Raw genomic sequence first — 23,900 nt, 5'->3', positions numbered from 1 at the left:
TTCTACAGTGAATAGTCGACTAGCATCGCAAAATGCGACTGCAATTGAAGTAAGTATATACAACCGAAATAAGTAGATACAGTCGAAGGAAGTAGATACAATGGAGATAAGTAGATAGGGTGGAAACAAGTAGATACAATCGAAGTAAACGTCTGAAACCAGTGCAAACACGAGGAAAACTGTGTTTCGCGCGTGAACAGGTCTCAGCTGCACGTCAGCCCATCATTTGCCATGTCGTCTCTGCGCAATTCCTGAATTGGCTGAGCGAAAAGGTGATTCGTCTTAGTACACGACCGGCCAGCCGCTGCTGTAGCGGATGAGGTTGAGGCCGAGCTGCGCAGTGCCGGCATCGTTGTAGTAGTGGTAGACCAGGACATCGGCGTCGTTATCGGTGAACACGGCGTTGTGGCCGGGTCCGTGAACTGAGCCGTGGCTGGACATGACCCGAGTGCCTCCGCCCTGCATCATCTGCTTGCCGCTCTTATCAACGTAGGGGCCGGTGACACTGGTAGAGCGGCCGACCATGATGCGGTAGGTACTATCAGCGCCCTTGCAGCAGCGGTCGAACGAGACCCAGAGGTAGTAGTAGTTGCCGTTGCGGGTGATGAAGGGCGCTTCGATGGCATTCTCAGAGTTGTCGGGGCGGGTAGCGATTGAAATGATGTTGCTGTTCTTGAGCTTGCCGGTGCTGCTAGACAGCTCCACCATCTTAAGGCCGCCGAAGAATGAGCCAAAAGACATCCACCACCTGCCCTCGGCATCGATGATCAAGTTAGGGTCAATGGCGTTGTACCCGCTGTTCGCCGTGGACTCGATAACAAGACCCTGGTTGGTCCACGAGCCGGATGCACCAGTGGTACTGGTAGCGAGGAAGATGGCTGACTTGCTAGTTCCGAAGCTCGAGGCGGAGTAGTAGAGGAAGTATTTGCCGTCGTGGTACGAGAGATCAGGCGCCCAGAGGTTCTTCTCGCCGTTGGTGTACTTGGTTGTCCATGACGCACCGTTGGGGAAAGCGGCGCCGGCGTCCTTCCAGTTGGTCCGGTCGGTGGACGTCTTCAGCCCCACGCCGTCGGCGGTAAATGCGGCCAGATAGGTGCCACTGGGAGTTTTGGTTATTGTCGGGTCGTGGATGAAAGTATCACCGGAGACGGGGCCAGGGGCAACGTTCTGTCTTGGCTCCAAGGTCAAAGCCGAGGTAGCGACTGCCAGCAGGCCGACGACGGCGAGTCGGGGTGAGAAGAACATTGCAAAGTTCTTCCGATTGTTGATTAGATGTGTGCTGGAGTTTCTTGTGCAGGGGTAGAAGAAATCGCAGTGCAGAGCAAGAATCTCGGAAAGAAATCGCAGGTTAACAACAACCCCTTTATACAACCGTTTCAGTGTGTCTTTTCCCTCCCCTTCTCGCGAGGCGACGATTGCTTCTGGCCAACAGCGACCTCCTTTCGAGGGACCTCGGGACGGGTCACGCATTGGAACAATTAGTTCAGCGACTGAACCTACCTGCAATTACGGACTGAGGGCCCTTGTTTCATCCAACGCAAGATTGGCTCAGAGGCGGATACCATGCAGGTCTAAGTCGGAAACGCTCCGAATGGGCCAAGAACAGAGTTGACCTCGCGAGGCTCCCAGTCCTCGCAAACAACTGGTGGAAAACCTTTGGGGAGTGGCCGTTGATAGGTGCGGTAGCAACAGCATGCCTGTTCGCCGAGACACCCTGCAGGAAGAGCAGGGTATCAGTAGGATGCGACCTAGCCTAAGCCGTCGCGACTTCCGCTTCGGATTTAACATTCAATGCCAACAAGGATCACCTGCTAGCCGCCCAGCTAGGCGGTATTACAGAAAAAAGGAAAACAAGTCAAGCCAAGGCCACAATAGACGAGGGCAGGAGGTAACCTGCATGCGAGTGCCGGTCCCGTCGTTCAGACGATGACTACTTCACACCAGGCGACCCAAGGCGGCGAGATGCTATCTCATGTGTTCTTGGAGCTTATTCCGTATTGGATCGAACAGGCTAGATTTCTCCGGAATTTTAAGCATGAGCCCTGATGTTAGCGAGGCGAGATCAACAATTTTGAGGGGCCTAAGGAAGCATGTTGGAACCGTTTACATTGGATGAGCGCCTCGCAGCCCACACGAATATGCATTTACCTCGGAACACCAGGTAAACCTGATTACGATTCTGAAGGTAAAGTTGTCTCTTCTAGAGTGCCCAGATCTGGGCCTTAATCTAGATGGGGCGTCCACGTGGCAAGGATCTTAACAACCGTGCAGGAAAATGACCGAGAAATCAATATGACCCCACTAAATAGGAAGAAGGTTACATGCAAGTAGCCAGGGGGCACCCGTATTCGGACACCTCCGCGGCGGCCCCCTGGCCAGGGCCGGTCGGTTCGGGGCATTCAGGGGCCGGGGGGCTGGTAATTGTCTGCCCATGTCCACCGATGGATTTCCCTGGGTATCAGGTCCGAAGTTCCTCAGAATGCATGCAAGAAATCAGGAGGAATCTTCAACGCAACGGCACTTAATATCACGATGGATATGACTTTGATTGGACCGAGGTAGCTAATCCAGCTTCCAACACGCTAGATCTACCGGCAGACGCGGAGAAAGGCGAGGCGCGGGTCACAAGCACAGTATTCAGCGCTGAATTGCGGGTCGTTGCTATCGAGTACTAGTAACCGGAATGAAGTCGAACAAATAAATAAGATCACGGACGTCCCGGGGCAGACTCAAGAGGGGGCAGCCTGAAAATGGCACCATTGCTCATGGCGGGTGTGCTGCCCTGCCTGAGACTGGGTAGTTGGTGAACATGTACGTGAAAAAGTTTTGATTTGTTATTATTGTCTGGCACCGCAGCCTTATGAATGTCACCAAGGTGCTGGTAGACTGTTATGCCATGCAGTTACATAAGCTTGTAATCGGCATTCGGGCCGGTAAATTCCACATTATTGAATTCTAAGCGAATCACATCTTGTAGGCTGTTTCTGTTCTCCATGATTCCAAGCAAAGTAAACGTTTTGCCAAAGAATGCCGAGACCTCTACTAATGCAACATACAACGTAGGTACAAAAATGTGATACGTGGATACAGACTACATGAAAATACGCCAGACATCACGTGGCAGCTTTCGATCCCATCTCATGTTCCCTACGAGCAAGTTCCGAATGACTTTTGACTGTTCAAAGATCAATACTGGTTCTCAGATGTATCAGGTCATGGGCAATAACTTACCATCCAGATCCGCAATGAGCAGTCGTCTTGCCGCAGTAGTTCGAAGCACTACAGCAATCGCCAAAGGTCGAGCTCTTACACGTCTTGCCGTTTGTTGAGCAGGCACCGTCGGTTGAGATGGCCGCTGAACCACTACTGCATGTCCCAAATGCAGACTGGCAGCCCGCACCGCAGTGATCAGTCGACTTGCCACAGTAGCCGCTAGAAGAGCAGCAGTCTCCGTAAGTTGATCCCTTACAAATTCTTCCATTCTTACCACAAGCTCCATCAGTAGATACTGCGCCCGAGCCAGTGTTGCATGTACCGAACGAGCCCTGGCAGCCTGTTCCACAGTGGTCACTGGCGCCTCCACAGTACCCAGATGAGCTGCAACAATCACCGAAAGCTGATCCCTTGCAGGTCTTGCCGTTCTTCCCGCAAGACCCATCCGTGGAAATGCTTCCGGAACCACTGTTGCACTTACCAAACGAGGCCTGGCAACCTGAGCCACAGTGATCGCTTGTGCCGCCACAATAGCCCGAGGAACTGCAACAGTCGCCGAATGTTGACCCTTTGCATGTTTTCCCATTTTTACCACAAGATCCGTCGGTGGAAATGCTGCCAGAGCCAGCATTACAAGTGCCGAACGAAGTTTGACAACCTGTTCCACAATGATCGCTGGAGCTGCCACAGAAGCCTGAAGATGAGCAGCAGTCACCAAACCCGGAGCCCTTGCATATCTTGCCATTCTTGCCACAAGTACCATCTGTGGAGATGGTGCCAGCAGAGGCATCGCAGGTTCCAAAGTCCAGTTGACAGCCAACAGAACAGTGGCTGGTGGATGAGCCACAGAATCCCGAGGAACTACAACAGTCCCCAAAGCCAGACCCCTTGCATGTCTTGCCATTCTTTCCACAGGTGCCATCCGTCGAGACGTTACTCGAGGAGGCATCACAAGTTCCAAAGGTTGACTGACAGCCCGGGCCGCAATGGGTTTTCGTGCCTCCGCAGAATCCGCTGGGAGAGCAGCACTCGCCAAAGGAAGAGCCTTTACAGGTCTTCCCATTGTTGCCACAAGATCCGTCGGTTGATACGTTGTCGTTGCCAGCAGTGCAGGTACCGAATCCGCTCTGGCACCCACTGCCGCAATGTCCCGATTCAAAACCGCAAAAGCCTGAGCTGGAACAGCAGGTTCCGAAAGCTGAGTTCTTGCAGGTCTTCCCATTGCTTCCGCACTTCCCATCCGTGGATACGTCGCTGGGGGGCGTTGAGCCGTCGCTGGTGGTGCAGTTGCCGAAGCCGGTCTGGCAGCCAGCACTGCAATGGGCTTGCTCGCTACCACACCAGCCGCCTTCACTGCAGCAGGAGCCAAAGGCAGATCCTAGACAAGTCTTGCCGTTGGAGCCGCATCTCCCGTCGGTACTGATGTTATCCGCAATGACCGTGCAGTTACCAAACTTGTTCTGACAGCCGGCTCCGCAGTGACTGGTACTGTCACCGCACCAGTTGCCGCCGCTGCAGCAAGAACCGAAGGTTGAGCCGGCACAAGTGAACTGATTCGTTCCACTGCATGAGCCGTCCGGAGATGCACTGCCTGGCCCTGGTGCCGGAGTTGTTGGGACCGTTGACGTTGTAGGGGGAGGAGCAGCGCTGTTACAGTTGCCATAAAGAGGTTGACTAAAATGAGGGTTCTCACTGTTAGTATAATGCGCAGATATAGATGCATAGGGTGAGGACTTACCAGCCGTCTCCGCAGGCGATTTTGGATCGGCCGCAGATGTCATCAGCAGAACAGCAAGCACCCCAAGTGGGAGTGCAAACTCGTCCGCCACTCGATGGGCCGCAAGATCCGTCCTCAGTTTCCACTCCGGTCTGCCACGGTGGCAGAACATCGGTAGTAGAAGTCGTAGACTGAGCAAATGAAATAGCTGGCAACAGCCAGAGAAGAGCGAACTGTTTCATCGCTAATGATGAATGAGCGAAATGAACGAGATAGTTGTGTCATTGAACACCATAATGACGAGCAGCTGCGATGAGAGGATATATAGTGTAGTACATCAACACAACTACACATAACAACACTCTCTGTCTGTCACAGCGTGATAGAGCCAACCGCGGCAGCTCGTGACTTCAGGAGTTCAATTGGTGTCCTCGATTCAATAGTTGAGGGGCTCTCCGACGCAGCCCAATGGTAAGAATCGGGTCACACCGAAAATCCTTCAACCACAGTAACCTTCCTAATATGGCAAAGTCTTGTCGGACTCTTTTAACTTCTAAATAAAGTGTGTTCTAGGCAGGAACATTCTGCACGTTGTGCCGTAGCGGTGGCCCTACAAACAAGCATAGTAACCCTGGTTATCCTCGGACTCGAGCCCCGCTTGTGTGGTTGCAGAGGAATCTAGCTAGCCCTGGAGCTGAAAAGCTTTAAGTAACGTCGACTGCCTAATGTAGCAACACACTACTGGAAATCCTGGGACTCAATATTTAGTTCCACTTGCATTCCGAGCGCGCAAATCAGAAGCGTGCCGAAATCTGTCAGGTAAGGTGCGGCCAACAGTCCACGCGATCGACAATCGCCTGCACTCAGGGGGGGCAAGATAGTTGCCCTTGCTCAAATTGTCTCTGGGCCGCACTACAATGACCAGCCAGAATTTTGGCTTGTTGATGGGTTGCATTTCAGGTCATTCAACCAGTCCCTTTCAGTGCTAGCCTAGGCATCCATCCGAAGGACATTTGCCAAGATCTTCCCGAACATCTAGACTTGGGAAGTCTTTGACGAGAGTCGAAATTTTTCGACCACAATCTCAATTTGCCTCCCGTTCCGGCGAGAGTCGTTCTGATCCCTCTACTCAGGGATCAATACGAGATATGTCTGATGATTTTTCTAAATTTGAAGCTCGTGGACTCTTAGGCTTGGGGTCCGCGGCAAAATTCATGACCGTGTTTGATGCCTTGTAAGCCGCGCTCGGATTGATTCAAAATCCGCAAGCCGAGAACCAGTATAAGTACGTTCCGCCCGGTGGTAGTGTCACTGCACAGTGACACGAGCAAGGGCGTCAACCAGGCAAGCTGTCAAACATGCAGTCACGAACCGGCCGGCTGGTAGCCTTGGCTATCGGCTCGTTTGTCTTTGTCTGTATCTTGACTCTCACTTGTGGTGCCTCCGCCTATCGTCGAACCAACCCATACCACAACCAGCTTAACAACGCAAAACGCGCATCTGAAGAACGATGTGAGTGGCATGATGAATACGGGCCTTGCGTTATCATTGCTTTGCAGCTAATAATTCGCAGCATGGATCGACACCATCCAGCTCAGTCCCGCTCACCAGAACCCAGCCAAGGCACCTCACGTTGCTACTCCAGAGGACGTGGAGTTTGATTCATTGCTCGAGTCTAGTGCAAACTTGACTTCAAGGCAGCCACATAGCCTCGAGCGCCGTGCCGACGGACCGTTGTATTGCACAGATGGTCCTTGTGTTGACGGAAGGTAACAGTTCTGAAGTATCTCTTGTCGGCGCGTGCTGACTGGGATATGAACAGCTGCTGTGGGCCCAAGAACATCTGTGGGTATGGGCCAGACTTTTGCGGTACAGGTTGCCAGAGTCAATGCAATGCGACCGCAATGTGTGGCGAGTTTAGTGAGAATGCCGAGATGCCATGTGGCATGAAGCTGTGCTGTAGTGCGACCGGATGGTGGTAAGTCCCTCTCGAATTCAGAGTTCCCAAGCTCAGAAGCGATACTGATAGCCATCTAGTGGAAGTAAGTTGAATGGTTCAAACGCTTGCACCCGTGCTAACCGATGTAGCCACCGACGTCTACTGCCACAATGCCGATCCTCTTCACGGAACACTGCCATGCCAGGCTGGTTATGGCTCTTGCGCAATCACCGGCTCCCCATCCTGTGCACAGGGCAGCGGAAGCTCCAAGGGAAGAACCATCGGATACTACCAGTCATGGAATGCTAGGACCCGACTCTGCAATAGGGTCACGCCGAAACAGCTTGACACGAAAGGCTACACCCATCTCTTCTTTTCGTTCGCGTTCATTGACCCAGTCGCGTTCACCATAGCCGCGGCGCACCCTGACGATGTTCCGCTGATGAAAGAGTTTACGGACCTCTCCAAAGATGGAAAGCTGCAGACTTGGATCGCCGTCGGAGGCTTTGACATGAGCAACCCGGAAGCCGCAACGCACAAGACTTGGTAAGCATGAGGTATGCCGCAGCTTTGTCATTTCTAACGTTTTATAGGAGTGAAATGGTAGCATCCAAAGAGAACAGAGCTGCTTTCATTGCTTCTGTCAAGACCTACATGGATACACATGGGTTTCAAGGAGTCGACCTGGACTGGGAGTACCCGGGCGCACCTGAACGAGGCGGCAACAAGCTTGCTGATACCAGGAATCTCGCCCTTCTGGTCAAAGAGATGCGAGCTGCGTACGGCACCGCCTATGGCATTAGTCTTACGTTAGCTCCCGACTACTGGTATCTGAGGTGAGTATATCGATACATATATATTTGATTGTCATTGAAAGTTCGTTAACATTGGCATCCAGGTGGTTTGATGCAAAGGCTATGGAGCCTCACGTCGACTTCTTTGGCTTCATGGCATATGGTATGTCTCTTTTGAAGAAGCTCGGGGTCAATTGGTTCCTAACGTTGGACAGATCTGCACGGCTCTTGGGATGCCGATGTCCTCGCTCTCGGCAAGAAGGTTCGAGGTCAAGCGGATATACAGGAGATCTCCAAGAATACCGTTCCTCTTTGGTTCGATGGCTTGAATCCCGCAAAGCTCAACTTCGGTCTTGCTATGTACGGCCGTGGCTACACGCTTGCGGACCCCTCCTGCAGCGATCTTCTTTGTCCGTTCTCGGGTCCAAGCAACCCAGCGCCATGCACCAACTTCGAAGGCGTTATGTCCCTGGTGGAGATTGAGCAGCTGATCAAGAGGCGCAACATCAAGCCAAAGTATCTTGCAGACTCGATGATGAAGCAGATTACCTGGGACGATCAATGGATTGGATACGATGACGAAGAGACATTTGCAGCAAAGAGGGCCTTTGCTGATGGCCTTTGCTTCGGTGGCACCATGGTTTGGTCAATTGATTTCCAAGTTCCTGGCTCAGGAGGGCAAGTATTTCATAATCTCCCCCATTCAACCAGTCTAACCATTTGCAGGCCAGATGATGATCCAGAAGTTGTTTTCCTGGCTCCCGAAGTGTATTCCGGCACTCCCGCTCAATGCACTGGACCTTGTCAGCTGGTGTTGCCCCCGAGGGCACTTCCGTCCACCACCACCATCACAATCCCATCCTACACGACATCTGTCGTGATCGCGCCAGATCTTACGACGACCCTTACGATTCAGATTCCGCCCATCGTAACCCAGTCGATGGACTACTATAATGTTAACGTCACCTCTGGTCAAATTGACTCCAGCACGATCGTACCTTTGCCCAGCATCAGCATCCCGCCTATTGTCACGACCTTCACTCTTCCAGGAGGTCTGACTCAGGTCAGGACTCTCGTGATCCCTCCTTGGCCCTCTGTCACGGAAGGTCCTCCCGCTCAATGGACTTCAAAGGATCAAAGCCAAGGGCAATCAGGTTTCCCCATCATCACTGTCCCACCAGCAGGACCGCCCACAATAACCGAGCTCCCTTCTACCAGCAAAACACCGTTCACATGGGACATAGATGATGATCCTGAGCCCACAGGTACATGGCCCGAAGTAATTTCGGTCGTGCCAGTCGAGACCGACGTGCCCGACAGCGGTGAAGATGACGATGGAGAAGGCCCCAAGCACAAGAGCACCTGTAAAGTTTGGTTTTTCTGGGTGAGTTCTCGACGTTCTACCTCCTGCTACTCTGACAAGTCTTCTAACACGTCCTTCTGATACAGATATGCGTTAAGTGGGATGACCTCGACATACACATCGGTGGCTTGGAATGGATCATTCCGCCCGGCATCTGGGGACCGTGAGTGCAGCGCTATCTCGAAACCAAACGCCCATCGTCTTCTAACCTGCCATTTGCAGAGGGCCCCCGCCTCCATTGAGGTTCCCACCCAACATCAACATCATCGGCCCGCTTCCCCCTTGGCCTAAGATCACGTAATAACCCCTAGTTCCGCTGCAATTGGTGATTGAATTGCTGATTATGATTTGGGATAGTGTCCATCCTGGTGGGAGTATCGAGGTTCCGCCAAAGCCCGCCTCTTGCACGCCCGCGGAAGCTTCGCTCTGCATTACAACCAGCTCCTTCGCTACCTCAGTGTCCGCGGGCACAACGAAGACTACAGCTACACAGGTCAAATCTCGATGTGCTACGATTACGGGCTGCAATCTCCAAGATGTTGAAGCTACGAAGACAGCGAATGCCTGCAAGCTTACGCGCCGAGCTATGCAGCTTCCGGATCTTCCAGAAGCGACCCACGCACCGGAGAAACGACTCCTTGTGAAGCGTTCCGAGCCGAGTTGGTGCAACGAGCAAGACGGCAGTGATGGTATCCTTCTTTTGAGCATGCCTTTTTCGGCCACAGCTCGAGCAATTGTCGAAGGTGTCCTCGAGCGACGCAATACAGCTCTCAAGAAAAGAGACATGAAGAATGGCTTTGAGATGATTCAAGCGAAGCATATGGGCTTTACCGCGTTTATCCATGTTACTAACCTTGGCCCTCTTGCCTTTGACTACTTCAATTCTGACGAAATTGACGAGGTACGTCGGCGTAACCACGTCGCACTAACGGTCGCAATACACTCACTAACTTCCATCCCCAGGTTGGTCGTGCTTATAGAATGCCATCTACGACCTCGTCAACGGGCAAGCGAGATGGGCTTGAAGGCTTGGAAGATGGAAGCTTTGCAGCAATCCAAGAGCCAAGACCTTCGAGTCACAACATCACACTAGCACCTCCCCAGTTCGCGCCGGGTACCTCCAAAACAAAGAGGTTCGAAGGCAACGACCATTACTGGCATCTGTCACAGATTTCCTGGCCGCCCAACAAATATTGGTTCCAAAAGAATGGCGAACACGATCCGAACGATGGCAAATATACGTACCAATTCAGCTCACCCGAAGGTGAGGGTCAAACGATCTACATCGTCGAAGGCGGCTGGAGGGGACATGTTGCAGCAGTAAGTATTTGAGACTGGGAATCAGATGGACAGAGTCTCTAGACTTGGATTCTTTCAGCCCTCCGCCGCCTCCTATTATGCTAATTCTTCAAATGCAGGACTTCGACAAGCAAGCAAAAGCTCTCACCGGGGGCAGCTGGCGCCCAGCACGTCAGCCCAGCACGTTCGAGACCGAGCATGGACATCTGGTGGCAAACTATGCCGTTGGCTCCAAAGTTGGCATCGCGAGAAATGCTGACCTCGTGTTTGTGCCACGCGGACCTCCAGGATTACGCGCAGAGGGCTTCTTGGAAGCACTTACGCTTATTTTTAATGACTTCACGGATGAGGACATAGAAGAAGACAAGCGGAACCCGAAACCTAGGAACTCAGGTGTGGTGAATGTGTCCGGTGGTTTTGCGAAGAACAGGAATGATCCTCTCACACAGCTTATTTGTAAGTGGCGAAAGATGAGTCGTCAGAAGCTGCCCCCGCTCTGGTCGAGTTGCCGTAAACAAGACACCAGCTGACTCCTCGGCAGATATGCTGATGAAGAGAATGGAACAAAGCTACGGAATCACCTTCGTCGTTGCCGCTGGAAACCAAGGCGAAGATGACCCTACAACTGTCCCAGGAATCCTAGTCCGAGATCTCGACGGGGCCTTTCTTGTTGGCTACCTCAATAATGCAGGCTGGTGGGTCAACAGCAATGCGGGCGACACATGGGCCCCAGGCGAAGAGCTACTCGTTCCTCCAAACGAGGTATTTGTGTCACCGCAGTTCTCAGCAGGCACGGCTACTGGATCATCATTTGGTAAGTCACAGGCATCCTCACTGTCAAGACTTACGACCACTTACTTACATTATGCTCATTTGTAAAGCCGCTCCGCTGGTTGCAGGTCTTGTTGCCTACGTGAGAGGAATGCATTACGGATTCGGGGAGGATCCCGCATCCATCAAATCCATCATGCAACAAGTGTCACGACCTCTCCCTCTCACGGAAGATGAAGCAGACTTTGAACAGAAAGAGAAAATGGTCTGGAACCTTGCCGATCCATTCGAACAATGTGGAAGCTCTCAAAAGAGAGGGCTGGACAGCCGACAGGCAGCCTGCCCGATTCCCAACTTGCCTGGGGGTGGAAACAACCCTGCGCCCCAAGGTCCTGGTGTCACGTACAAGCCGGGTCCGCCGGCGCCTCTCTGCACAGCAAACTGCGGCCATCTCTGCTCTGGATATTACTGCAGCCCAAACCCAACTAATACGCCACCGGACTTTGCTCCACCGTGGGAAACCTCGCGCCCGACCAACACCAGGCCAGCTGAGAGTGGAGGATTTGGAGGTGGGTTGACCAACTTGCCAACATTGACACCGGCACCGACAGCAGCTCCTCCTGGGCAAGTATGTCTCTCGTCAACAACTGCCACGCTGTGCAACGGAGGACCACGAGGCGGCGTCTGCGTGACTTCGACGTCCTGCGCCAGCTTTGGTACGACTACGTCTAGCATATTCCATCTACCCGATCTCCCAACACTCGGCCCAGCCCCGAGCCCATCAGGTGGTACGTGTATCAAGAGTGAGACTTGGACGATCACCGGCGGTCCCCACGGTGAAGCCACCATCACAACTGCTGGATGTGCGACGTGGCAGGTTCCAGGTCCAACACCTGCCCCAGCGCCGCCAGCTCCCGCACCGAAACCACGTTGCATGGCTGCTCACGTTTACATGAGCAACTGCGCATTCCAGCCAGACAGCGTCAACGTCCAGATTTGGGAGAACGGCGTGGAAGTCTGCCGGACGGGCGGCGGGAAACACTGGGCAAGCGACCAGACCGTCTTCGAGCTCGAGTGCGACAACGGCGCCAAGGCCGTTGTGAAGAACAACGCGAGATCCTTTGAGTATACTGCAGCAGACGGCTGGAAGCCCGAAATATTCAGTGTCGACTACAGCTACGAGTCCACAGTATGCTATCAACTTGACAATAAGACAATCAAGGGCTCGGACATGGAGAGTACTTGGGGCGGTGGTAATTGCGGCCTATGCAAGGCGCCCTCGATGTGTGGGCTTTACACCTGCAAGAAAAACGACGTCAGCTGTAGCTCCTAATTTTCCGTAGCCTAAATCAAACCTTCCGCTCTTTTGTCATCCAGATGACATCGCTACGGCTCATCCACTGACTTAGGAACATGTATGGGGAGTTTGCCAGGAACCCAAATATAGATGCTACCGCTGGTAAAACAATGGCGATGTCATCATCCACTTGAAAAGCATTGAGACATGATTATTTGACTTCTTAGTTTGGAGCCCAAGTCCATGGTAACGGCCCTGCGGTGTCTGCGCTTTCAAGATGGATGTAGCGCTACTGTATGCGATGTAACTTGTGGTCTCAACTGTCAGCCTGTGCCGGCTTAACAAGCAACCGTCAGACGCGACCCTTGTTGACACCTTTCCCATCATCCAATGGTTTGCAGACAAGGCGACATGGCTGTGTGAATAGCATTTGTTGGCGAGCTCGGCAAACCCCACCTTCTGCTGGGCAATACGTCTCTGACCAAATCATGGGATCTCCAATCAAAGAGCAACTTGGCTTTCATTGGCGTGATAACCCGATTGGCTTCTTGGCATCGGGAAAGAACTCTTCCCATTCAAAACCCCTCTTCAGATCCCTGGGCCATCGTGCATATCTCGAATTTGGGGAGAATATTCACCCTTCGCTCGCTCCATAAGCTGGGGAAGAGAGGTGTGGATGTCCGGGGTAAGATCTGGGGTAGCACGCCAAAACAGAGTGGATAAACCCACTTCATGTTCATATTAAATCCATCTGGAAACAGCCTTCTTCGATCATAGGCGGATTTCTGAGACACGCTCGTCTTTTCTTCGGTCTGATAGTTCGCTTGTATCGCACGTGATTGAAGCCAATGACAATGGTGAACATCTTCAAGCGACCCAAGGATGACTCCGCGAACCCCGCGCCTGCGGAGGTCTACAACTGGAGGATCTATGGGCTCGCAGCTTCCGCAGCCATGGGGTCCGCGATGTTTGGATACGACTCTGCGTTCATAGGAGGCACTATGTCGCTTCCATCCTTCCAGAGTCGATTCGGTCTCGATTCATCGCCAGGCACCGACCTTGCTGCGCTCAAAGCCAACATCGTCAGCACATTTCAGGGTGGATGCTTCTTTGGTGTCTTGTTGTGCTACTACTTGGTTGAGCGGCTGGGCCGTCGCTGGGTGCTCATCGGTTGCGGCGCGCTCTTCGACCTTGGCGCGATCTTACAGCTCGTTGCCAGCGGTAATCTAGCTCTAATTTACGCCGGCCGAGTTCTGACAGGTTGGTCACGATGCGACTCCAAGTCCTTGCGGTGGCTGACGCATTGAAATCAATTACAGGTCTTGCCGTTGGTTCTTCTTCTATGATTATTCCGGTATATATCTCCGAGTCTGGTCCCCCTGCGATTCGCGGGCGCCTTATCGGAGTGTTCGAAATCTTCCTGCAATTCTCCCAGATCATCGGCTTCTGGGTGAACTACGGAGTCAACATACATATTTCAGGAAGCTCTGACACCCAATGGCATGTGCCATTCGCACTGCAGATTATCCCTGGCAGCCTTCTGTCCATCTGCATGTTTCTTCAGCCTGAGTCTCCTCGCTGGCTTCTGAACGCCGGTCGCACTGATCAAGCGAGAAAGGTTCTTCAACGCCTGCGAAAACTGCCTGCAGACCATCCCTATCTGAACTGGGAGATCAACACGGTTCTACAACAGATTGAGGAGGAGACTGCGATGGGTGCGAATAGGGGCCTGTTGGAGAAACTGCGGGAGATCAAGCCTCCCACAAACAGACGCCGTCTTCTGTTGGGCATTGCTCTAATGTTCATCCAAAACATGTGAGTGGTGATGGTCGTCTCAGTGTGGTATTTTAACAGAGTACTGAGTTCAATCATTCCAGGTCTGGCATCAACGCTCTTAATTACTATTCGCCCTCGATTTTCCAATCCATTGGCTTTACTGGCACTAGCGTAGGTCTTCTGGCTACCGGCATTTTTGGCATCGTCAAAGCATTTGCTACGATGCTTTACATGATATGGGGTGTCGACGCCCTCGGCCGCCGACAATCCCTTATGATCGGTTCGACCGGGGCCGCGATCGCCCTGTTCTATCTCGGAGCATACGCGGAGCTGTCTGGATCTTTCGAGGCCGGTCAGTTGTCTGCAGGCGATAGAACACCTGGTGCCTATGTCGCTATCGTAATGATCTACGTATTCGCCGTTTTCTATGCCATCTCATGGAACGGCATTCCTTGGATCTTCTGGTATATCATCTCCGACCCTTTCAAGTCCGCACGCTGCTGACCTTGCCTCATAGCGCTGAGATTTTCCCCATGGGTATCCGTTCAATATGCCTGGTCTTCACGACTTGTGCTCAGTGGCTCGGCCAGTTCACGATTGTCTACTCGACACCGTACATGATGACGGACATCACGTATGGCACGTTTCTGTTGTTCGCTTGTTCTGTCGTGTTTGGATTTGTCTTCACCTCCCTCCTCATTCCAGAGACTAAGGGTATCTCTCTTGAAGACATGGACATACTGTTCACCCGCAAGGGTATGCCTCGCACTTGGCGTCGACAGACTGAGGAGATTATCAACCAGCGTCGGGCGGATGGCCATGCTGATGCTTTGGGGCGTGACGAGAAGGAGATTGCAGCGTCTCATCATGAAGCTTAGGGTATTTTATGATTCATAGGCTGTCGCAAAATAATCCCAGCGGGAGCTTTACCAGCTTCTTGGGCACCCGAGTCAGCCTGCCTGGTTACATTTGGCAAATGAAAGTCACGAGATCTTGCGCTCTCAGTTCAACTAATATCTGTCTTGAATTAATCACAGGAATTGAAGTCCTGGCCATGACTCAAAGTTTCCGCTGCAATTGTGAGGACCACGAATTCATACCCCCGTTTGTGCTGATACATAAGTCGAGCTATTTTGAGTAGATCATGTTGACCGCTAGTATCAATGGCAGTTGGCAGTGTCAAGACATGATGTCGGATCTTGATATCCATGTGTTGCGGTGATGAGAGACGGGTATTTTCTTTGCCGGCTGCAAGAGACGGGACGGAAGCTATTCCCGGATGGTGGACGGCGTTGACATCACCCGATGAGCTTTCTCGGAATTTGAACGGCATTAAAACCAACAAAACGCGGGAAAAGTCTACTAAAATATCGCTGTTGCCAAAGTACATGATCACCACCTGCGACGAAGCGCATTAGTATTAGCCTTTTCCACAACCATACCATCAATTTTGCACACCTATTCACCATCATCATGGCGGACATCATTTTCGATAATCACACCCATGATCCGCGTCGACAAACCTTCATCATACCCCTTACTTATCCAGACATAGCTCTTGGCGCTGCTGATATTCCTAACATCAGCCATGGTGGTGACATTTGGGAAATGAGAGTCGATCTCCTTAGCCCCTCTCGTGAGCCTCTGGGTGCAACGAACTTGCCGCCACTGAGCTACGTTCAAGCTCAGATAAAATTCCTTCAATCTCTATCCGAAATGCCTATTCTCTTTACTATCCGCACAGTGCCTCAAGGGGGCAAGTTTCCGCCGGACGCCGGGAACGAGGCTCTGGCGTTGATGCTCATGGCTGTTGAAGAGCGGTGCAAATACATCGATGTTGAGATCAAATGGTCTCCTGAAATGATCAACGCTGTCGTTGAGAAGAAAGGAAGCTCGAAGATCATCACCTCGTTTCACGATTGGACTGGTGATATATGATGGACGAGTGACCTCCTACGGGAGAGGTATACCACAGCGGACGCTTTCGGAGGTAAACACACCCAAATCGTCAACCCCATACAAATCCTTAGCTGATAAGCCGGAATCCGTAGATATCATCAAGCCCGCAGATGTCTATGACTGCCACGAGCTTGCTCTGTTCGAGAGAAGTCATTCTTCAAAAAACCCCAAGTCTCTCCTTGCCGTGGGCATGGGTCAGCGTGGCCAGCTTTCAAGGATGCTTTCGCCGATATCACTTGTAACACACGAGCTCCTCCCCGCCCCATCTGCTCCCGGTCAACTCACTCTGGCAGAAGTGAATTGTGGGAGACAGCTGATGGGCCTTCTTTCGAGACAATAGTTCTGGGCCGCGCGAATCTGGTTGCGCCCTTGCTCGTGTTTAGATCACATGTCACAAACTTTTGCCGCCAGAGTAGATAATGTAATGAATCCTCTTACAAGCTCACAGATCTTCTGCGATCTAATGATCTGATAATCTTCCATCGAGAGCCTCGGGCAGATTTTGACTTAAGCCCGAGTGTCTCAATTAATGCTGCTATGATATCGGACGGGGTTCGGAATTACACAGACGTAAGCGCCACTGCCTGTGCGATGGGTACCAGCTGCTGATCGCTCTTACGCCCTCGACCACATTGTTTGCCAAATCGGGAATAGCCTCATTCCGGCTGACATCGCGGCCGTTTCCCAAAATGGTCAATAAACTGGTCAGCGGAGATATGGCAAGACTTTGAGGGAAGATAGCGCAGTCTTCAAGTCCATTCATCAATACGAATGCCAATCGCTCTTGATTTCCGATTGATTTCCTAGGCATCTTTGGACAGCCCTTGAGGTATAAGTATTCACGCCCATGCCCGTCGTCTTCGAGTCATCACTACCAACACACAGCTTCCAACGAAATCATTCTATTCCTCACTTTCTCATAACGTTGAATCGAAAAGCCAACGCCTTTCAATATGACTGGCTCTAAGGATCTCCCTCCCTCAACAGCCTCCTTTGGCAGCGTCTTTTTTCACAATCAATTCTGCGCCAAGCCCCAATGGCCAGCTCCGAACATCAGCCTTTCAGGCAAAACGGCCATTATCACCGGCGGCAACACTGGACTTGGGTACGAAGCAGCCATTCAGTTGCTTGGCTTGAAGTTGTCGCACTTAGTCCTTGCCGTCCGCTCCCTCGACAGGGGAGAGGACGCAGCAGCCAAACTCCGCAAGCAGCATCCTAGCGCCACCATCGACGTATGGCAACTCGACATGAACTCGTACGACTCCATTCAAGCATTTGCCCGTCGAGCTGAAAGCTACCTATCTCGAATCGACATCGTCATCCTCAACGCCGGCATTATGAAGATGTCGTTTTCCAAGAATCCGAGCACCGGGCACGAGGAGACACTGCAGGTCAACTACTTGTCCACGGTGTTGCTCGCCATCCTTCTACTGCCGGTCCTGAAGGCTAAGAGTAAGCCCGACGGCGACCCTGCACACCTGACCATTGTCAACGCTGCATTGACGCTCGCCGCAAGCTTTCCCAACAGGGATGCCAAACCCTTGCTACCGTCCTTTGACGACCCCAAGATATTCAGCTCCGAAACATACAACTCATCCAAGCTTCTGGCTCACATGTTTCTTTGGAAGCTTTCCGATGTTGTTTCTGCCGACGACGTCATCGTCAACCTGTCAGATCCTGCCTGGTGCAGGGGCACTGCCTTGGGCCGAGATGCTCCCGGCTTGCTGAGGTGGGGTCTTTGGGCCTTTGGGGCAACGGGTAGAACTCCGAGAGTCGGTGCTTCTTGCTTTGTTGATGCTGTGGTGAACAAAGGGAAAGAATCTCATGGATGCTTCCTCATGAGCTGGAAGATTCATCCGTAAGTTGACACACCCTACCTTCGTCGGCCCCTAGATCGCTAACACATTGCAGATTTGCCGCGTTCCTTTACACACAAGAAGGCAAGAATGTCACAGAACAACTATGGATTGAAACGATGGATGAGTTGGAGTTTGCTGGTGCTCATGGTATATTGAAATCGATGTAGGGCGAGCCTGCCTCATGCACTTGGGGAACCAAGCCTTTGTTGCGGTCGGTTGGAATCATGCTCAGCATTCCTTTTGTTAAGGTATCGCAATTCATTGCACCTATCTAGTTCTGGACTAATGAGTGACGCTCTTTCCCTTCCATCCTTTTTATTTCGGTCATTCTTGGTGGATTAATAGAAGTGGGGCTGCTTGGGATTCCATTCTCTGACAGTCGTTCCGCACCCTGGCCCTGGTACCTGTTCATCTTTGCTGTTGCTTGAACCCCATTCTGATGCCCATCTCTCAAAATTTTAAGGTGAAACCAGGACTTAAAACCGATCGTCTCCAGCGTCTCCGAGTCACCGCAGGCGACATCGGCACGTCACTCAGCGGCGGAAGCTTGCCCAGCATCTCGTCCTCTGCAACGCTCAGTCTCTCCGCCACCACCCCATTGCCCTGATGCGCGCGCTGGAATCTCCACGACATTGTGTTCACCTTAAGGTATTTCAAGCGCGGCAACGAGACAGCAATTCTCTGAGCGTTCGTCTCCCATGTTGGGCTACCGTCTGCGTGAACAAAACTTTTCCAGCGGTTTGCCGTGTAGCTGACGATCATCAGGCTTTCGATCGTATCCATTCCGTCGAGAAGTAGAAGCAATTCTGGCATGTTGAGGCTTTCCCTCTCGACGAACAGACGCATGCTTTTGACCCATGTGCATTCTCCCGGCCGATGAGGATTTGTGAGACTTAGATGGTTGGAATCACCTACTCCTAGCTTGGCCGGGAACACGAAACGTCCACTCATAATGTCGGGCAAAAGAGGAGAGGCGGCATGAATCCAATGAACTGGTCGTAAGACCGACTCCAAATCGCTTGCTGTGAAGCTGTCCAACGGGTTCTCGGCTCTTTTCTGGGCTCGTGCGCTGGAAATAGCTTCGAAGAGTTCAGCACCGGCCTCCCAGTAGTCAAGTCCATCATTGCAGAGGCTAAGTTGGTCTTTGAAGGGCGTATCTGCCACTTGAATGAGCCATTCCATGATGTCGCCGTCCATGTTGTCAAACGAGAATCTGCGGAGTCGTGGCATTGTATCGTACGTGAAGAATCTGAAGGGCATCGGAACTATTGTCGGGGGAGGCGGAGCCGCCAACAAGTCGCCAGTGTACCGGGGATCGTTGAAAATTCGAAGCTCTTCAAGCACCTCCAGATCAGTGAGTGATTCGACGTATTCGATGCTTCCCTGCGCGTCACAGTGAAAGCCGACATAATCGTGAAGCTGAAGATTGCGAAGCTTCAGCGGCGGTTTCCCTAGCGCTTTGTACTCAGCGCAGAGGCGGATCAAGCAATTTCTCCAGGCGAGGAATACTTCCAATCGAACGGGCCACCTGTTCATCACCGGACATTGTATCGACAGGCTTAGTTCCTCCACCCGCGGCGTTAACGACAGTAGCCCAGCTATCGACTTCGGCCACGACGTATCCCACTTGCTGCCGATCATACGCAGGGTAGTGAGGTTCGAGAGTTCTGGGAATTGGATAACGCCAATTGGACCATCGCGGTCTCGATATATGGCACCTTGATCAACGGCTTCTGGGTGAGAGAAAGGAGGAAATGCCTGCTCAAGTGAAAGAGACCGCAGCATTGGGCAGGAGCTATGGAGGCAATCGAGCGTCTCCGCCGAGACAAAGTATTCCGTCAAGATTGGAGACGAAGCGTATAAGGGTGCAGAAAAATTGAATTGGCGGAGATTAGGGCACCGCTTCACGATCTGACAGATTGCATCGTTGAGAATGGGGCCGTATCTGGGGGCGTCTTCATGTTCTTTTCGGGTGTAGTTCAGCTGGTCCATCTGCAGGAGCGACAGCTTTCGTGTGTGTCGAAGGCTTGGGCTGTTCAGAAGGGCTCCGAATTTTTCCGAGTCGGGTTCAATGCAATGAACGTGGGTATGTTTGATGAGGAGATGCTCATAGAGAGACTGGGAAAAGACTGCGTTGAACATCCTGTTGACCAGACACAGCGAGTGAAGATGGTGCCTGTCGTGGATCTAGAATAAAGTTAGTGATCGAAGGAGATATGTAACAGCCGTCGACTCACGTATGGCTCGAGCAGACTCAGAAGGTCGTCGTTGCCCACGAACTCCCTCATGCTCTCGCAGCCCGGGTTCCACGCGAGGGTCGGAAGACCAGGGCTCGAGGCCATATCGCTCATTCGCAAAGGGGGCAGATCTGAGGCAAGCGCGGGCAACGAGAGCGTTGCGAAGATGGAGCCCGCAAAGACTTTCAAGGGGAAAAGGTTTTCGAAGGCTGGGTCAGGCGGGCAATAGATATTGCTGCCGATGTTGGAGTGGCAGATGAGGATGCTGCTGCTGAGAAGATTGTTTTGAGGTGCACCTTGCGTTTTCAATGACTGATGGAGAATTAAGCAGAGACTTTTATTGGCTCCGAGGCCCATTCACTGGCTAAAATGCAACTCACTTTCTCACTTGGACTGTCACCTGAATTGGAAAGAGCTCTCTATTGGGCCTTCCGTAGGGGCATAGGAATTGCTTCCAATTGCCCAACCCGCGTCTTTCATATGAGTATCGCCACAGAAAGGTCTAGTCAACGCGTTAAATCTGTTGTCTTTCTCCTCTATTTTGGTGACGAGGGAACTGAACCCAAAGCCTCTCAAGTCAAAGAAACCCACAACGATATTGTACCTCGAAGAACCGCGGAAGCCCTAGAAACCACAAATGCGCGAGATCAGACGACAAAAGGTGAAAGAAAATCGACAGCTGAAGTTCTCACTCGCACTTACCTCGAGTTACTCCTACCTTCCTTCTTGGAGTTGGCTCCTCACCACGAGTTTTCACTCTTCTATATTCACCTCACGAGGTCAAGATATTTCAAGAGCTCTCCCATCCACCAATCTCTCCCACACACAACACCACGTCAGTGAATATCGCACACATCACGATGGACGCCGACAACTCGCTCTTTGGCACGCCTGAGCCTTCGAAGATCGCTCTGCCCGGTAATCCGCAAGGCCAGATTCCTCGGAGCGTCCCCCAGACCGTCGCGCCTCAGGAGGTTCTTCTGAACTCGGCCCTCCCGTCTGGCCAGGCATCCACTCCCTCTGCTCCGTCTTCCAGCCCGTTCGGTCGTTCTCAGACTGTCGCTTCGTCTCCGAGTCCAGCTCCCTCTCCCGCTTCCACCGCCACCGCTATTGCCGCTTCCGGATCGGCCAGCCCCGAGGGCCAGCGAAAGTGTACCAAGTGCAAGAAGGACTTCCCCTCCTCGTCTTTCTCCAGCAGACGCTCCATGGGCAACGTCGAGTACTTCGCCCACTGCTACGATTGCCGTGCGAAGCGGAGAAAGTCCGCCGCTGCTACCAAGGCCCGCAAGGACGCAGAGAAAAAGGCGGAGAAGGACAAGCAACACCCCAACCAGGAAGAGCAACAGCGACAGAAAGATCATGAGTCGCTCCAGCAAGGTGCGGAGCGTCGCGACGCACAGCGAGAGAAGCTTGCGTCCCAGCACCGGCAGCTGCAGGAGCTTGAGCAGCACCGTCTTGACAACATCGACTACCATGACCACTCGATGAGCCGTTTCGAGCCGCAGAACTACGATGGCCTGGATTACGACGGCATGAATTTCGAGGACGACATGGAGGCTCTCGCCAAGAATTCGCCTTCTCCTTATGTCTCGCCCAGCGCCTTCTTGCCTTCCGAGAGCGACTTCGAGCCCAAGCTTTCTCCCAATGCCATCAGCTCTGGAACCGCGCTCCAGCATGACAACACTGACTTCAGCCCTATCGACCACAACATCGCCATACCTCACACCGCCGGCCACAACAGCGTCGACGACAACTCACGCAAACCTCCTGCCGTCGTCACTGACTTGTTCGTCGACCCCCTTCCCGCCGCCGAGGGAGCAACCGGCGAAATCCCCCGAGGTCAGCTGCTCGACTACGACCACTTCGAGCAGACTACCACCGTGGTCATGAAGACCCGCATGTCGGACGACATCCACAAGATGCGCGCCGATTACGAGCGCCGCAAGTTCAACGACGCGCGCCACAAGTGCCCGTTCCTGCTTACGCAAGACGACAAGGAGATCGACCGACTTTGGAAGAGAAGAGAGGCGGCCATCACCCTGGACCTGATGGTTGTTCCCATCCCCGAGCCGCAGCCTATTTTTGGTCAGTCGTACAAGGATGGCTCCCACCGCAACGTCGCCGGCGCCTACGACTTCCCCATGCATTGAATATGAGATTTTCTGGGATGGCTTGCTTGCTTGCTTGTATGTATGATAAGGGCGGACACGGATTGGCTTGGTTTCTGTATGTTGCTCTGAGACAGAGAAGGAATGGCTTGAATGACCCTGGAAAAGATGTCAACTAGATTGGAATCCTACTTTACTTGAGTGTTGCCAGCTTCCACTGAGACGCGTCGTGATTTTCATGTCGACGCTGAAGATGACGTGTTTGTTTGCCATGGTGAAGACATTCTCTGCTTTGCAAAGGAGTGGTGACGATGCAGAGAAATCACGCCAATCAATCGAAAATCCATCCATCAGCCAATTTCAAGCCATACCTCCGGCTCATGCTGACTGAGTTAGCTGGCAGTGAACAGAGGTTGAACATCGAGAATGACGGGAGAGCCATTCAATGAGTACGTACTCCGGAGTTACGTCCCCCCAGCCCGAACATGTGTGGCCAATCCGAGCCGGTTATATGTCTCCACTATGCACGTGAGATCGCGAGACGCACAGGCCAGCGCGAAAAGGACCCACCCGAAGAAGATTTTCTTCAACGCGAAATTTTCTGAGCCACTTCCGTTTTTCTTTCCTCCATCACCCGTTCTGAGAGCACACGCTGCCCTCAGAGCGTGAAGCCAGTCTGGTAAGTCACCATTAATTTCGTTCCATCTCGCAGCACACCTCCCTTTGCATGATTAAATGTTCCACCTTATTCGCAGTTTCCACGCAAGACGTCACTCGAGCCTTTGAGACGTGCGATGAGCGTTCAACCTTCCTTGGATGTATGACCTACAGGGTTGCCTTGTATCTGTTTTGATGGAGTTAGACTTGACTTGGAACATTCGCTAACATTCTGTTCAGATTTACGTATCGAAAGAAACCTCGGTGCGCTGACGTGGCCTCGAGAAGAAGACAGCATAGACGTCGCGATTTCGAGACTAGGAAGCTGTGCGTGTCTCGTTGCCATATCTTACTGATTTTCTGGCTTTGAGCATCGCCTGCTCATGCAAACAATAAGAGATATCATGAATACAACTGCTTCATCCTGTCACCATTGCTCCCCCCTGTGAAGTTATTGCGCCTGTGGCCGATGGTGGTTGGAATGAATGAGGGTCACTCCTTGTGGCAGAGTACGGCGACTACCCAGTCAAGGACCAATACCAGCCGCTGCAATAAGCACTCGAAGTTTGAAACGCAAAGATTCTCCCCTCGGCTACTCATTGCATCAGTCCATGTTTGCGGCCTGCGAAGAAGCATACCTGCGTGACGGCATACACCAAGTGGAATGCGCTTCAACCCGGAACAACTGCTGGATCAATCAATTCAGGGCACAAGCAAGGCAGGAGATAATTTCCCAGCCTGCGTTGTTTCAAGTTCAAGAAGCGTGATTCGGCGCAGACTGTCTCGCTGCTTGCCAAGAAGGCTGGGGAGCATGCAAGTCTCAGACATTTGGAGGAATGAGCATCACCGTGGCTGGGCAACTGGTTCGCCGGCCAGCGGCAGGCTCATGGGCCAAAAGATAAATAAGCTAT

At 52.4% G+C, this 23,900-nt stretch overlaps 8 protein-coding genes across 8 annotated transcripts; 5 read left to right on the top strand and 3 right to left on the bottom strand.

Moving 5' to 3' along the window:
* Positions 1-282: 282 nt before the first annotated feature.
* On the bottom strand, positions 283-1,245 carry abnA-0 (Extracellular endo-alpha-(1->5)-L-arabinanase 1; the record flags this gene model as incomplete). The annotated part of the gene is made up of 1 exon (XM_037317559.1): positions 283-1,245. One exon carries the CDS (start codon positions 1,243-1,245, stop codon positions 283-285), a length of 963 nt encoding a protein of 320 aa, XP_037183238.1.
* A 1,963-nt stretch (positions 1,246-3,208) lies between these two features.
* CGCA056_v002299 (uncharacterized protein) lies at positions 3,209-4,003 on the bottom strand (the record flags this gene model as incomplete). Its single annotated transcript, XM_037317558.1, has 1 exon — positions 3,209-4,003. One exon carries the CDS (start codon positions 4,001-4,003, stop codon positions 3,209-3,211), a length of 795 nt encoding a protein of 264 aa, XP_037183066.1.
* Positions 4,004-6,288: 2,285 nt separating this feature from the next.
* Positions 6,289-12,429, top strand: Chit1 (Chitotriosidase-1; the record flags this gene model as incomplete). The annotated part of the gene is made up of 15 exons (XM_037317557.1): positions 6,289-6,442; positions 6,504-6,699; positions 6,753-6,775; positions 7,019-7,415; positions 7,463-7,705; positions 7,768-7,826; positions 7,879-8,308; positions 8,390-9,047; positions 9,113-9,189; positions 9,249-9,323; positions 9,384-9,927; positions 9,990-10,346; positions 10,445-10,781; positions 10,867-11,139; positions 11,207-12,429. 15 exons carry the CDS (start codon positions 6,289-6,291, stop codon positions 12,427-12,429), a joined length of 5,046 nt encoding a protein of 1,681 aa, XP_037183065.1.
* An 818-nt stretch (positions 12,430-13,247) lies between these two features.
* Positions 13,248-15,047, top strand: qutD-9 (Quinate permease; the record flags this gene model as incomplete). The annotated part of the gene is made up of 4 exons (XM_037317556.1): positions 13,248-13,653; positions 13,713-14,208; positions 14,271-14,633; positions 14,687-15,047. The coding sequence occupies 4 exons, from the start codon at positions 13,248-13,250 to the stop codon at positions 15,045-15,047; spliced, it is 1,626 nt and encodes a 541-aa protein (XP_037183061.1).
* Positions 15,048-15,642: 595 nt separating this feature from the next.
* ARO1 (Pentafunctional AROM polypeptide) lies at positions 15,643-16,107 on the top strand (the record flags this gene model as incomplete). Its single annotated transcript, XM_037317555.1, has 1 exon — positions 15,643-16,107. The coding sequence occupies one exon, from the start codon at positions 15,643-15,645 to the stop codon at positions 16,105-16,107; it is 465 nt and encodes a 154-aa protein (XP_037183060.1).
* Positions 16,108-17,081: 974 nt separating this feature from the next.
* yanD-0 (Short chain dehydrogenase yanD) lies at positions 17,082-18,154 on the top strand (the record flags this gene model as incomplete). Its single annotated transcript, XM_037317554.1, has 2 exons — positions 17,082-17,986; positions 18,040-18,154. 2 exons carry the CDS (start codon positions 17,082-17,084, stop codon positions 18,152-18,154), a joined length of 1,020 nt encoding a protein of 339 aa, XP_037182423.1.
* A 283-nt stretch (positions 18,155-18,437) lies between these two features.
* CGCA056_v002294 (uncharacterized protein) lies at positions 18,438-20,329 on the bottom strand (the record flags this gene model as incomplete). The annotated part of the gene is made up of 2 exons (XM_037317553.1): positions 18,438-20,174; positions 20,225-20,329. The coding sequence occupies 2 exons, from the start codon at positions 20,327-20,329 to the stop codon at positions 18,438-18,440; spliced, it is 1,842 nt and encodes a 613-aa protein (XP_037182422.1).
* Positions 20,330-21,084: 755 nt separating this feature from the next.
* Positions 21,085-22,374, top strand: CGCA056_v002293 (uncharacterized protein; the record flags this gene model as incomplete). Its single annotated transcript, XM_037317552.1, has 1 exon — positions 21,085-22,374. One exon carries the CDS (start codon positions 21,085-21,087, stop codon positions 22,372-22,374), a length of 1,290 nt encoding a protein of 429 aa, XP_037183064.1.
* Between the last annotated feature and the right edge of the window lie 1,526 nt (positions 22,375-23,900).

The sequence above is a fragment of the Colletotrichum aenigma genome (genome assembly GCF_013390185.1).
Source record: "Colletotrichum aenigma strain Cg56 chromosome Unknown KSG_Cg56_contig02, whole genome shotgun sequence".
Classification (NCBI taxonomy): Eukaryota; Fungi; Ascomycota; class Sordariomycetes; order Glomerellales; family Glomerellaceae; genus Colletotrichum; species Colletotrichum aenigma.
This window is presented reverse-complemented; position numbering and strand designations above follow the sequence as displayed.